At 27.7% G+C, this 14,123-nt stretch overlaps 1 protein-coding gene across 1 annotated transcript; it reads right to left on the bottom strand.

Annotated features, from left to right (window-relative positions):
- Window positions 1-4,200: 4,200 nt before the first annotated feature.
- Window positions 4,201-4,581, bottom strand: LOC112747583 (calvin cycle protein CP12-2, chloroplastic-like). Its single transcript, XM_025795671.3, has one exon. The coding sequence runs from the start codon at window positions 4,579-4,581 to the stop codon at window positions 4,201-4,203; it is 381 nt and encodes a 126-aa protein (XP_025651456.2).
- Window positions 4,582-14,123: the final 9,542 nt, after the last annotated feature.

Here is a 14,123-nt window from a genome sequence, read left to right as displayed (position 1 = left end):
GCCATGCCGCAAGGCCAAAATAATAATAATAATAATAATAATAATAATAATAATAATAATAATAATAATAATAATAATAAAAGTGAAGATTTGGTTCTAAGTTTAAGTTGAGTTGAAGGAAAGCACAGAGCATTGTGTGGTTCATAAATTATTACTCCTATTATTATGTTCAATTATTGGTCCAATGATGACACTTCATCCATCATAATATATATCTTTACTAAAATGAAAAATTAAAAAGGAAAAAAAAAGGGGAATGACAATGAAAAATACATGCTTCCCATCTTGCAAACATGCATCAAATTATTTTGAAGTCAATACTAAATATTGAATATTTCAACACACGTCGATCTTTTCAACTTTCAAGAATATGAGAAGTATTCAGCAGATGCTGCTTCGCACTTGATCCTTTGCTTGTGTTCTTTAAATCAATCAATCAATCAATCATTCATTTATTCTTTTGTTTCTTATTAGACTTTTGCAGATGCATTACTTGAAACTATTATCAAATTTTCCCGGTCAATTTGAGCAGCTAAAATACACGTATAGATTTTGTCAAACCTTTTGGAAAATTTTATTTTTATATAAGTCCTAATATTCAAACAAAATTATGAGGAAAAAAAGATACATCCGAGCTATTTCAACTACAAATTAAATGAGATTTGGTCTAACAAAAAAAAAAAAGACACAATTCCAACTGTTTTTAAGAGAAAAATGCTAATCTATCTATTAGTTTTTCATAATATTTATACCTAAGTAGGATATATAAGGATAAATGTGAAAATAAACCAATAATTATAATAAAAAATTTATATGAACCTCTTTTACAATATAAGATTTTTTCTATGCCCAATTGATCATTTGGTATTTAGCATGATTTTAAGAATCATACTGAACTGATTAGTTCGATCAGATTTATCAAAAATCAATCAACAAATTAGTTTGGTTTAATATAAAAAATTATTAAATGTATTGGTAAAACAATGGTAAATTAATTGAGTTGTCATAAATTTTTAGTGGTTAATATTGATGGTTATCAGTGGCTAAAAAAAGGGGAGGATTGAATCTTAGCTCTTTTTCTCACAGTAATACTTTCTGCCTTTTAAGAATACTTTTAAGAGATATTTCTGCCTTTTGTCTCGTTACTAGTCAAGAAATATTTTTTTTTGTTTCGTAACCAATGAGGAGATATTTTTTAATTTTGTCTCCTTCGCAACAGAATCAGAAATGGAGTAGAAGAGAAAGAGAGAATCCCATCAAGAAGTATCCTAGTTTAGCTGCTAAGTGCAATATAGTCTACATTCAGTCTCCATCACAACAATGATGAAATTACACTATAATCATGCATATTACAGACACCAATTCTCCCTAAGAACTACCATTTCTTATCCGGGACAAGTCCAAAATTTATTCTCAATCCTGAACTTGGCTTGGTCACCTACCAAGCTTTCAACTGCTAAGTGCTAACCCAACTTGCAAGGGGATTCTCACATAATCATGATACACAACACAGATGTACAAAGGACCTCTAGGACATCTATGACTTTTTCTTTAATTTTGTACACTCTGCCTTTTTCTGTTCATTGGTTTTTTCTTACAAACCTCACACTGTTTGCCTTTTCCACCATGAGACTCAAGACAGACAAAACTAAAGAAAATACAAAATGAAACACATTGAATGAGAAGAACTTCTATTAGCTTGGGTAGCTATGAGAACTCTGTGCTTTCTCTCATTGTCTCAAGCCTTGGCCGTTCACCCTTATTATAGAACGGGAAGCTTCCAAGGTTGAAACGGTTCAACCGAACCAACTTCTTCTTCTTCAATCATCAAACCGGTACGGACAGAGAGAGGAGAAAGGGAACCGAAAGCAACAACCAACATGCAATTACCTCTCTCTCATCCATTCTCATCAAGCTTCATCAATCTGAGCCTTCCATCTTGACTTGGTCCCCAAGAAAAATTTCTAACCCTTGATGAACACTTGATCCTTGACAGCTCCATCTGCTCCACTTTTACTTCCTCCTCCACGTAGCTACAGTAGCTGCCTTCTGTGATGGATGAACAAAAAGTAGAAACGAGCCATACCACAGGGATCTTCTTCTCTGACCGAAATAGATTGCTACCATTTTTGGGCATGGAAATATTGAGACGTCTTCATCACATCTTACCTTTAGTGGTAAAGATCTCAGCCATGCCAACTGTAGATCTTTTTGCAAGGGCCATTATCACCTTGGCCGCTTGCTTCTTCATAGTTTCTGTTCTTCTTCCTCTGATAGCTTGCATCTACAAACTTCTTCCCTGTCAGTGAAGTGACCTAATGTAAAAAAAGAAAAAAGTGAAAAGCTTTCAATGGAAGTAAAGGAAGAAATTAAAATGAGTTAATTATCCACTTCCCTCCCCCCATACCTTGTAACGTGTGAAATCAATTAATGCCATCAAATTACTTGCATTTTCTCTTTCACATTACCAATGCAATTAAAGCAAGTTCATAAATTTGAATTCCATCCAAAGAGGGGAGTGGGTAACCGAACCAAACATGCACTACCCTTTCTTTCTTTCTTTTCAATTCGGACCAAGCCTTGTTGGTCTAGTAACAAGGGCTTGTTCAATAATTTTCTGGCCCAATTAACATAGTAATAATTAAACCACATATCATATAGCATTTTTTGCACAAAGCTGAATATTATCATTACATTGGTTTTGTTTAATTTTTGGTCCAGTCACAAAATCTGTACACAACAAAATTGTTAATTAACCAAATTATCATTACAATACAATTAAGTTAACAATTTTGTATTTTAATTTCTTTTTAATTAATATTTGATCATCATAATAATTTAGAGTTTTTCAAACTCAACAAATATGTTTAAAATAATAAAATACACAAAATTACTTTTTTAAAATAAATAATATATATTATTTTATTATATCTAATTGAACATTAGATAAATTTTAATTATCTTTAAATTTTTAATTTTATTGGTTAAATAAGTGGTTCGATTTTTCAACTTTTGGTAATTACTAATTAAGCTTTGTCAACAGATCCAAATAATAGCTATATATTTGTAACAAGACAAACAACCCTTTATTTCATGGTTTCAGAATTTTGTGCATTTAGTGACTTGGTGTTTCCAGACATGCTTGTGAACATGCATATATATGTCGCTCATAGTTATATATCATATTTTCAACCTCCACATGTATTAGGTGTAAGTGAACAAAAGTAGGAAGCTTAATACAGATTTGACTCCATTGATTAAGGGCCTGTTTTGAGGATATTTTTTTAAAAAAAAAATTAATAATTTTTTATAAAAATAAAAATAATTTTATGTTTAGATATTTTATATAATTTTTTTATTTATCAATTATATTTAAGTAAAATAAAATAAAAGTATTTTTTGACTATTTATTATGTAAAAATTATTTTTTTAAAAAAATATAAATTATAATTAAAAAAATATTTTTTTAGTGTTTTTATTTTTATTATTAAAAATTTACAAAATATACTAAAACAATTTTTATTAATTTAATATCGTCCAAACAATCAATTTTGCTAGTGTCATCCTATTTCCACCAAGTTTTCTTACAGCCTTCGTAACCATACCACCAACATCATGAATATTATTATCATCCTCTCATTCCATCTTACTATTAATCAAAGGTGAATTATAAGGTACAGATGTAATTTTACAGATGTTTCCTTTAATATGATGAAAGAGAAATTGATAAAGGTAAAATCCACATTTTGAATAACAATAAGATAATAAAAAATAACTATAAAAGAAATTTATATTCTCTCTATACCACTCCAATCTATATAGTAGAGTGCACCTCAATCAAAACTTAATTTTTTTTCACAAAAATAAAGATAACTTTTTTTAAAAAAATAATTTAATACATTAAAACCGTTAATAATTTGAAATTTTTTAATGAATGAAAATGTTATGATTTAATTAAGAGTACATCAATTAGTAAACCCCACAAATGACAAATGATAAGAACAACTTAGCTAGGTTATATGCTATATGGAATAATCTCGTTTATCATGCTTCAATACAAACAATTAATTAAGAGTACATGGTATCTGTTCAACTCATGCATGTAACAGAAATTTAAAAACAATTACATAAAAAGATTGATATCATTCTTTATTTATATCTTTGAACCTAACAGACTCTGAAATGAAAGCGCCCTCCTCATCAATTATCATAGGTGCGGCACTCATCAGTTTCTAGATTATCCTTGCAGTAATTCTCAAGCGGGTCCGAATCTTTCTTTTTGTCTCTCGCATGACTCGCCGCCGCGCTCAGCTCCTCTACCTCATCCCAAGCAACTGCACACTCATTGCTGGTCGGGTTATCGGTGCAGCTCTCCTCGGCATCCTTTATGCTCTTCTCTACCTTTTCTGATATTTTATCCGGGGCTGCACGAACAGGTTGGATCGAAGATGATCGGCCCGACCCAATTAAACCAGGCCACCTCTTGTTGAGCTTGAATATGGGTGAAAACTTGATTGTTTGAGTCTTTAGAGGCGTCTGTACTCCCTTGGCAATTACTCTAGTAGGACTTGAGAGGGTCATAGTAAAAATTGTTGTCATCTTTCTTCTGTTTCTTTTATTCTTCTTTCTTGGTACTTGTTGAGATATTTAAGTAGTGTTTATAAAATTTTTTTGTTACAAATGAAGATGAGGTTTAATAAATGAAATAGGGTATAAGGAGATCATTGTATAAGTGAGGATGGTGAGGATTCGTGAACACATATTTCTTATCCAGTGTGATCCAATTGTTACCAAGCACACGTAAGGTTAGATTCTTTTCTCATTTTCTTTATAATGAGAAAGATATTTTTTTTGAAAAAAAAATTGATATTTCTGGATCTTTGTTTTGATGTGAGTTCGTAATATTTAATTTGTATGTAAGTTGCAACTTGAATTTGGCCATTTAATGAGAATAATAGTATATGATTATATGATCTTTTGGATAGCCACAAAAACAGTTTGATATTTTCTACTCTTTTATTTTAATGTTTGTTTGAACATTAAAAATATCAAATTTCTATGAGTAAGAGCGGACATAATTTAGCGGGTCAGTCAGTTATCTAATGTAGACAAATTATTATAAAATGTACTCTCTCTTTATCACTTGTTAATTAGTTCAACATGTCTAAAATATTGACTAAATTTGGTCAAAAATGTCGACTTTACAGAAAAAAGAATCTCAGTTACCATTGAGACTATCAAAAACTAGATTATATATATTCATTATCAGGGTCGGACCCATATAGTATCCTGAGGAACATTTACCCCTCTCTTATATATATATATATATAATATATTCCCATTTTAAATTTTAAATAATTCAATTATAAATAAATTTATTTCAATTATTTAAAGTCTTAAATTTACTTTTTTTCTATCATTTTAATTTTAAATTTAGTTTTTTTCTATTTTCAAATTTCAACCGTCATCACTTTTTTATTCTCTTAAATCCTCTTTATTAGTTTCAATCTTCTTTTTTTATTCCTTTTCTAATGGTCATCTTCTCTTTATAAAAGATAAATTTTAAATTTTCTATTTTTTATATAACTCTTTTATGACTCTATGTATCTTTTAATTTCATTGTTTCTCTTTTTGATATTTTCAATTAGAAATTTTAATTTAAATATTTATAATTTAGGTATTAATCTAATTTTTTATTCTCTTGATAAATTTATATATTTTATTTTATTCTCAATTTAGTGAACCTTATTATTTATTTGTTTATCTTTCGTTCTATTTTATTATATATAATTATGTTGCATATAAATTTCTAAAGTTAATTGATCAATTCACTAATTTAAAATATATTTTTTATTTATAAAAATAATAATAAAAAATATTTAAAAACATATCTTTCATTCTATTTTATTATATGTAATTTTGTTTTTTGTTTTTGTATTCAAATAATTAATGTGTACTTTTATTTTTTAATTTAAATTAATATATTTTTTGATAATAATGTATACTATTTTATCTTCCTAGCATAAATTTTCTGACTACGTCACTGTTCATTGTCACATTCTTAGTTTATAGGTATGAGTGTTCAATTAAAATAATATCAAAACACTTTTTGACATAACAAATCAACAAATATTATATACCAAAAAATCTTGATATTTTCTGTTTTTTTTATTCGAGTATTTGTTTGGACGTAAAAATATCAGACTTCCATAAGTAATAAGGGGCTTAGTTTACTGGGTTAGTCGGCCAATTAGTCTAATATTTGTCCTAAAATAACGTAGACAAATGGTTAAAAAACGTACTCTCTTCCTATCACTTATTTATTAATTCAACATATCTGAAATATTGATTAAATTTGCCAAAGAATTTCGGTTTTACTAGGAAAGAATCTCTGTTACTATTGAGACTACCAACTACTAAATTATATATTCATTATTACATTCTTAGTTTATAGGTAGGAGTGTTCAATTGAAATAGTACCAAAACACTTCTTTACATAACAAATTGACAAATATTATATATCAATTGGTAGATTTGGTCTATTTGGTTTTATAAGCCAATGATGGTCTATTTGGTTTTATACTAATGGCTTGTCCTCTTTAAGAAAGATACCATGACTCTGATACTATATTAAATTTATGAAAAAAGAGCTGAACAAAAAAAAAATATTATATGTAAAGTTGTTAGATTGAAATTGTTGTTACATGATACAAGAGTCACTCTATTTATAGGAATATTATTAACTAATCTCATAAATATCCATCTACTAACTACTAGTCATTACTAATTTAACTCCCATCTGCTAACAATTCTAATAATATTTTGGGCTAACCACAAAAAATGCCTCCAAATTATTTAAACGCTAACAAAAATACAATCGAATCTTACTCTCGACAAAAATGCCTTCAAGTAATTTTAAGACACAACAACAATATCCAACAGTAAATATATATTTTTAAAAAATACTTTAGAGATTGAATTTTGATACAATTTTTTGCAAGAATGATTATTAAAATAAGATATTATTATACATAAAAATTGGTAATTTTTCGTTAAGTATATATTTTTTATAATTTTTTTTGTTAACAACCAATAATACTTTTAAAAAATCACAAAATAATATATACTTAAAAAAAATTAATAAATTTTAAGAATAATAATATCACATTTTTCTAATCATGCTTGCAAAAAATTGCATCAAAGTTCAATCTCTAATGTATTTTTTGAGAAATACATATTTAATGTTATTTTTTTTGCAAGATTATCTAACATTAAATATGTATTTCTCAAAAAATATATGAGATTGAATTTTGATACATTATTTTGTAAATATGATTAAAAAAAGAGATATTATTATCCTTAAAATTTGGTAATTTTTCTTAAGTATATATTTTTTTGTAATTTTTTTGTTAACAACTAATAATACTTTTAAGAAATCACAAAAAATATATATAATTAGAAAAAATTACCAAATTTTAAGAATAATAATATCTCTTTTTTTTTAATTATGCTTGTAAAAAATTACATCAAAATTCAATTTTTAAGGCATTTTTTGAAAATATATATTTACTGTTGGGTATTGTTGTTGTGTTTTTAAATTATTTAAAGAAATTTTTGTCGATAGTAAAATTCGAGTGCATTTTTTGTCAGCGTTTGAATAATTTAGAGACATTTTTAGTGGTTAACCTTAATATTTTAATAGCATTGGAGAGTCTTGAATCAATAGTATCTCTGGAACAAAACATCCGAATAATCGGCTCTCTAGGTTAGAAATAAGATTTGCTTCACTATAGAATGCAAAAAACACTGATTTCAAGTAGAATTGGTACTCTAATGTTTTACGATCATTTTCTAAGTGTCAAATTAACGCAGTACCCAAGAAATCTTAGTGATGTCATTGTTAGTGTTGCAAGTGTAAGGAGTGTATGAAGTTAGTCCTACATCAAAGAAAGTAAAGAAGAATGAGGAGTTTATAAGATGAGAGACCCATTAAGTTACTATCTTAAGGTTTTGAGTTGGATGTGGTGTCTTCTCATCTTATGTTCTCTCACTTGATTCCTCCCCGAAATCCGTTATGTGTTGTTGTGTGATAGCCAAAGTGCTGATATGATGACAAAAGTATTGTCAAGAGATAAGTTTGAAACAAACATGTTGTAAACATGTTGTTTGATTGCCGGAATAACGAGGGCCTCTACCTTGTCGAGAAGGGGGAGATTTGTTGGGTTTTCTCTCCTTTGTGAGGTCCAAGCCCAACATTTTGAGGGTGTCACTTTGCACCCATTGTGCCACAACCTTAATAAGATTTTGAGGTCTTTTGAGAGAAAGAGTGTAGCCACCAAAATGAGAGAGAAGAGAAAAAAACAGAATTTCCATTTTTATGCAAAGCAATAAATTTCAAATGGCAGTTTCTTATTTGTTCATTGTTGGATCGGCTTGAAATTTAAACTGCGTGTTCCTCTTATCTTGTTCTTCATTCTGGTTGGTGGAGGAGCTAGATGGGAGTTGATGCTTGATGTGAAGATTCACACTTGAGGGAGAGATTGTTAGTGTTACAAGTATGAGGAGTGTATGAAGTTAGTCCCACATCAAAGAAAGTAAGGAAGAGTGAGCAGTTTATAAGATGAGAGACCCATTAAGGTGAAGCATCGAAAATCTTCCCGGCAAAGGTGGTTCGGGCGGCGTATCCTGCGGTGTTTTGCGGTAACTTACTAACTTAATATGGTGCGCACTAGACCAGACATTGCCCCATGGTGTTTTTAATTTTTTTTAAAAATATAGTTATATATAATATGCCCCCATTTCAAATTTTAAATGACCCCACTACAAATAAATTAAACTCAATTAGCTAAAGTTCCAAATTTACTTTTTTATTTTTCTATCATTTTGATTATTATTTAACCTAATCAAATTTAATTCTTGTGTCGTCACTCCTTTATTCCCTTAAAGCCTCTTCTTATTTTTATATTTTCAACTTTTTTTCTATTTCTTGTCTAATGGTCATCTTCTCTTCATCGAAAAATAAATTTTTTATTTTTTATTTTTTTTATATAGCTCTCCATGACTCTATGTGTCTTCTAATTTTATTGTTTCTCTTTTTGATATTTTTAATTACAAATTTTAATTCAAACAATTATAGTTTAGGTATTAATCTAATATTTTATTTTTTTCATGATTTTATATATTTTATTTTATTCTTAATTTATTTATTTTTATTACTTATTTTTTATCTTTTGTTCTATTATATGTACTTTTGTTGTGTATAAAAATTTTAAAATAAATTGATTAATTTACTATTTTAGAATATTTTTTTATTTTTAGAAATAGTAATAAAAAAATATTTTAATTACAATACATAATTAAGCAGATGCATAAAATCTTTCGTCTAACACTATATCAAAATTAAATTAAAAAATATATAACAAATTTAATTATTTTAAAAAAAAATTGTGAATTATGTTTCTGTTATTTTATATAAACATACTTTTATATACAGATTTAATTTTTCTATTATTTATATATAATTCTAGTTTCAAATTATAAATCCTAGAGTATCATTAGGCACTAATATGCTAATTAATTCAGTCTTTTATTATTAAATATGTATAAAAAATTAGTTAGGATAATAAGGTATCTATAATTTAATTAAAATATTTTAAGTTCAAGTTTTAGAAATATTTTTTTTATAAATTATATAAAATAAATAGCATTTTAAGAATGAAACTATTCACTAACTTTTTTTAATTTTTGTATCTTCATATAATTAATAATATTTACTAAAATTTATTTTAATATATATATTTTTGCCCTCACTCTTAAAATTTTATGAATCCGTCACTGTGTGTGATCCAATTGTTACCAAAGCACAGTTAAGGTTTGATTTTTTTTCATTTTTTTAATGATGAGAAAGATATTTTTTTTGAAAAAATAAATGATATTTCTAGATCTTTGTTTTTACGTGGGTTCGTGATATTTAATTTGTATGCGAGTTATAACTTGAATTTGGCCATTTAATAAGAATAATAGTATATGATTATATGATCTTTGGGATAGCCACCAAGAAAGCTTGATATTTTCTGCTCTTTTATTTTAGTGTTTGTTAGAACATTGAAAATATCAAATTTTTATGGGTAAGAGCCGGGTGTAGTTTAGCGAGTTAGCCAACCATATAGTCTAATATTTATCGTAGAATAATATAGACAAATTGTTGAAAAGCGTACTCTTTTTTTATCGTTTATTTATTAGTTCAAACATGTCTGAAATATTGACTAAATTTGTCAAAAAAAATTCGATTTTATTGAGAAGAAATCTCAGTTATTATTGGGACTACAAAAAATTAGATTATATATTCATTATCACATTTTTAATTGGCTTTATTGAGAAGGAATCTCAGTTACTATCGAGACTACCAAAAATTAGATTATATATTCATTATCACATTCTTAATTTATAGATAGGAGTGTTCAATTGAAATAGTATCAAACACTTTTTACATAGCAAATTAACAAATATTATGTACCAAAAAATTTTGATATTTTCTACTCTTTTATTTTAGTGTTTGTTTGGAGGTGAAAAATATCAAAATTTCATGAATAAGAGCGGGCGTAGTTTAGCGGGTGAGCCAACTAAATGGTCTAATATTTGTCGTAAAATAATATAGACAATTTGTTAAAAAATGTATTCTCTTTCTATCACTTATTTATTAATTCGACATGTCTGAAATATTGATTAAATTTGTCAAAGAATTTCGATTTTATTGGGAATGAATTTTAGTTATTATTGGGACTACCAAATACGACATTATATATTCATGATCACATTTTTAGTGCATAGGTAGGAGTGTTTAATTGAAATAGTATCAAAACACTTCTTTACATAGCAAATTGACAAATATTATATACTAATTGGCCTATGAGAGTTGGCTAAAAAAAGATAAGCCAATGATTGTGTATCTGGTTTTACACTAATGGCTTATACTCTTTAAGATGGGTCTGATACCATGTTAAATTTCTGGAAAAAGAGTAGAATAAGAAAATAATATTATATATAAAGTTGTTATATTAAAGTTGTTGATATATGATACAAGAGTCACTCTATTTATAAGATATTACCAACTAATCTCATAAATATGTATCTACTAACTACTAGTCATTACTAATTTAACTTTCAACTACTAAGAACTCTAATAACAATTCAACTAGGTATCCTTTAAAAATGGTATAATATTCAGCCTTTTATTACAATAATTTAAAAAAATTAAAACAAACATATCTAAAAATTATAAATAAATTTAGTGTCTTTTTAAAATTAAATACACATTCAAAATATAAATTAAATAAAATTTAAATTTAAATTTTAAATTTTAAATTTTAAATTTTAAATTTTAAATTTCTGTTTAAGATTTAATGCATTTAATTATTAATTATTAATATATTATAATTTAAATACATATCTAAAAATTAAATTATTTAAAATTTAAAATTTTAATTTTAAAATTCTAAAATAAACCTTAAACCATTTAATTATTAACTAAGTTCGTACAAAACACTCAAGTCATGTTTGTCCCACGTTCAAAACCCAAAGGCGCACATCGAAAACTCAGAGGCGCACATCGAAAACCCAAAGAAGTCATCCTCCGCTGCCGTTCATCCGCGCCACCTTCCTCTTCCGCGTTCATCTTCGTTGCCACCTTCCTCCTCTTTGTCGCCATTCATCCGCATCAACGTCGCCGTTCGTCCACGCTGAAAACTTACCTAAGGTTTGGATGTGTCTTTGACACTATTATTTTTTTATTATTCTGTATATATTTTTATTTTTTTGAAATAAAAAATCAAATAAAATGGCCTGATAAGAATTTTATATATATTGCAATGTTAAATTATTTTTGCATGTACAATTTCTGTATTTTGGAAGTGTTTCAAAAATATTTTCTGTATAACTTCATAATTTTAGATGTGTTATAATTATTTTTTAATGATTAAATTTAAATTTTAGATTTATGATTTTGGATGTGTTTCAAAAATATTTTTTGTATAACTTCATAATTTTAGATGTGTTATAATTATTTTTTAATGTCTAAAGTTAAATTTTAGATTTATAATTTTGGATGTGTTTCAAAAATATTTTTTTGTATAACTTTAATAATTTTAGATGTATTACAATTGAAAAAGAAATTACGACCATTCTGAATCTTTTGAAAATTCTAAGTTATGTCATTCAATTTGTTAGAGTTTGTTATAGTATTAAAAATAGTTTTTGTATATAATTATATTCAACCATTTGTCACTAAAAAATCGTAAAATAGATCCTGCATTTTATCAAAGGTGCAATAAGTAAGGGATTAATTTTGTTCTAAATGCACCGACCTTGAATCTTTTTTTTGCATATTTGAATTGGAATATTACAACAGAATAGAAGAAAGAAGAAAATCGTATTACAGAGAGAGAAGAAACATAGAAGAATGAAATAATAACTAACTATGAAGTGGGTAGAAAGTTAGAGAAATTTTAGTTTTTAAAATTTAAATTAATCTTAAATATAAATGTGTATCTTAACAAATAGGAATATGTTTTAATTAAAAAATAATTAAATAATATTAAAGGTTGACCAAAGACTGAATTTTGTTGTACAAGTAGCATTTTTATTCTAATAATATTTTAATAGCATTGGAGAGTCTTGAATCAATAGTATCTCTGGGAACAAAGCATCACTTTATTGTTTAAGTGGTGGTGGAGATTTTCTAAGGAGGATTATCCTTTGTGAAAGAAGGTTGTGTGCTCCTGCAATAATCTAAATCCTGGACAGTTATTGTCTACTCAAACTATACCAACAAAAGGAGGTCCGGAGAGAGATATTTGTCACTTATAAATTAAAGAGCAACATGTTAGACAAAAGATGATTGACGGTCTGGCTATGGAAGTAGGTAATGGCAGATCAACCAGATTTTAGAAAGATACATGGCTACAGCCGGAAAAGCTGAAAGACTCCTTTTCAAGGCTCTACTTGATTTCAAATAACAAAGGATCCGTAATTGGGGACGGTAGGTTTTGGGATGAGATAGAGTGGGTATGAAATTTTCAGTGGAGGAGGTAACTTCACCAATGGGAGACTGACAGTTTGAACCAACTTCTAGATACCTTGCAAGCTGTGAGATTGATAGAAGGCGCACAAGATAGAGTAGTGTGAAAATTTGATAAGGAAGACGTTCATACTATTAAATCATTTGTGCAGGTATTGGACGGAAGATATTCTCAGCTACAAGTTAACAAATGGAATCTAGAAAGGTCTATTGCTCCCGAGTAGAGTTGTTTACTTGGTTTGTGCTTGTAGGTCTAGTTAATACAAAGGATCGATTGAGTAGATTGGGTATCATTGAACAAAGTGATAATATCTGTGTTATGTGTAAAAAAAATGGAGACTGTACAACATTTGTTTGTTACGTGTGAGTATGCATGGCAGGTGTGGTGCGCGTGGATTACTTACATGGGTCGTGCATGGGGCATCCGTCCATAAAAGAGCACTTTAAAAGCTGGAGGACAATGTCTTTGAGGAAATATGCGCAGAAAATATGGTTAATGGGGTTCTTCTCAATTATATGGAATATCTGGCTATGTAGGAACGAGTTCATTTTTTAGAACAAGTCAACAGATATAGTGGATTGTGTTGCTAGGTCGTTTTGCTGTTAAAAGGAATGGTACAAAAGCAATCTATATTGTTGATGGCTTTGTCGGAGATGACATAGGTGTTGCTTAAGTTTATGTTTTGTCTCTTGTATGATCCACTTAGTGTGTTGAGCTTGTTTACTCTTCAAAAAAATAATAATAAATAAAGCATCTGAAGAATCGGGTCTCTAAGTTAGAGATATGATTTGCTGCAGAAAACACTGATTTCAAGTAGAATTGGTATTCTAATGTTTTAGGATCATTCTCTAAGTGTCAAATTAATATAATACCCATGAAACCTTAGTGATGTCATATAAGTGCTACCAAAATAAGCATGAGAGTGCATTATAGAGGATTTTTATAATCCACAAATCATGTTATGTACTTCTTGTTCAAAGGTCAATGGTTAAGGATTTAAGAAAAAAGACTTCATCTATATCAAAAATTATTTATAGTGACTTGATT

Source organism: Arachis hypogaea, chromosome 15 (genome assembly GCF_003086295.3).
Source record: "Arachis hypogaea cultivar Tifrunner chromosome 15, arahy.Tifrunner.gnm2.J5K5, whole genome shotgun sequence".
Taxonomy (NCBI): domain Eukaryota; kingdom Viridiplantae; phylum Streptophyta; class Magnoliopsida; order Fabales; family Fabaceae; genus Arachis; species Arachis hypogaea.
The sequence above is the reverse complement of the archived record's forward strand: the minus strand, read 5'-3'. Positions and strand labels throughout refer to the sequence as shown.

Bases quoted from the DNA above. Each gene is read 5' to 3' on its own strand.
- LOC112747583 (XM_025795671.3), bottom strand. From the start codon at position 4,581: ATGACCCTCTCAAGTCCTACTAGAGTAATTGCCAAGGGAGTACAGACG.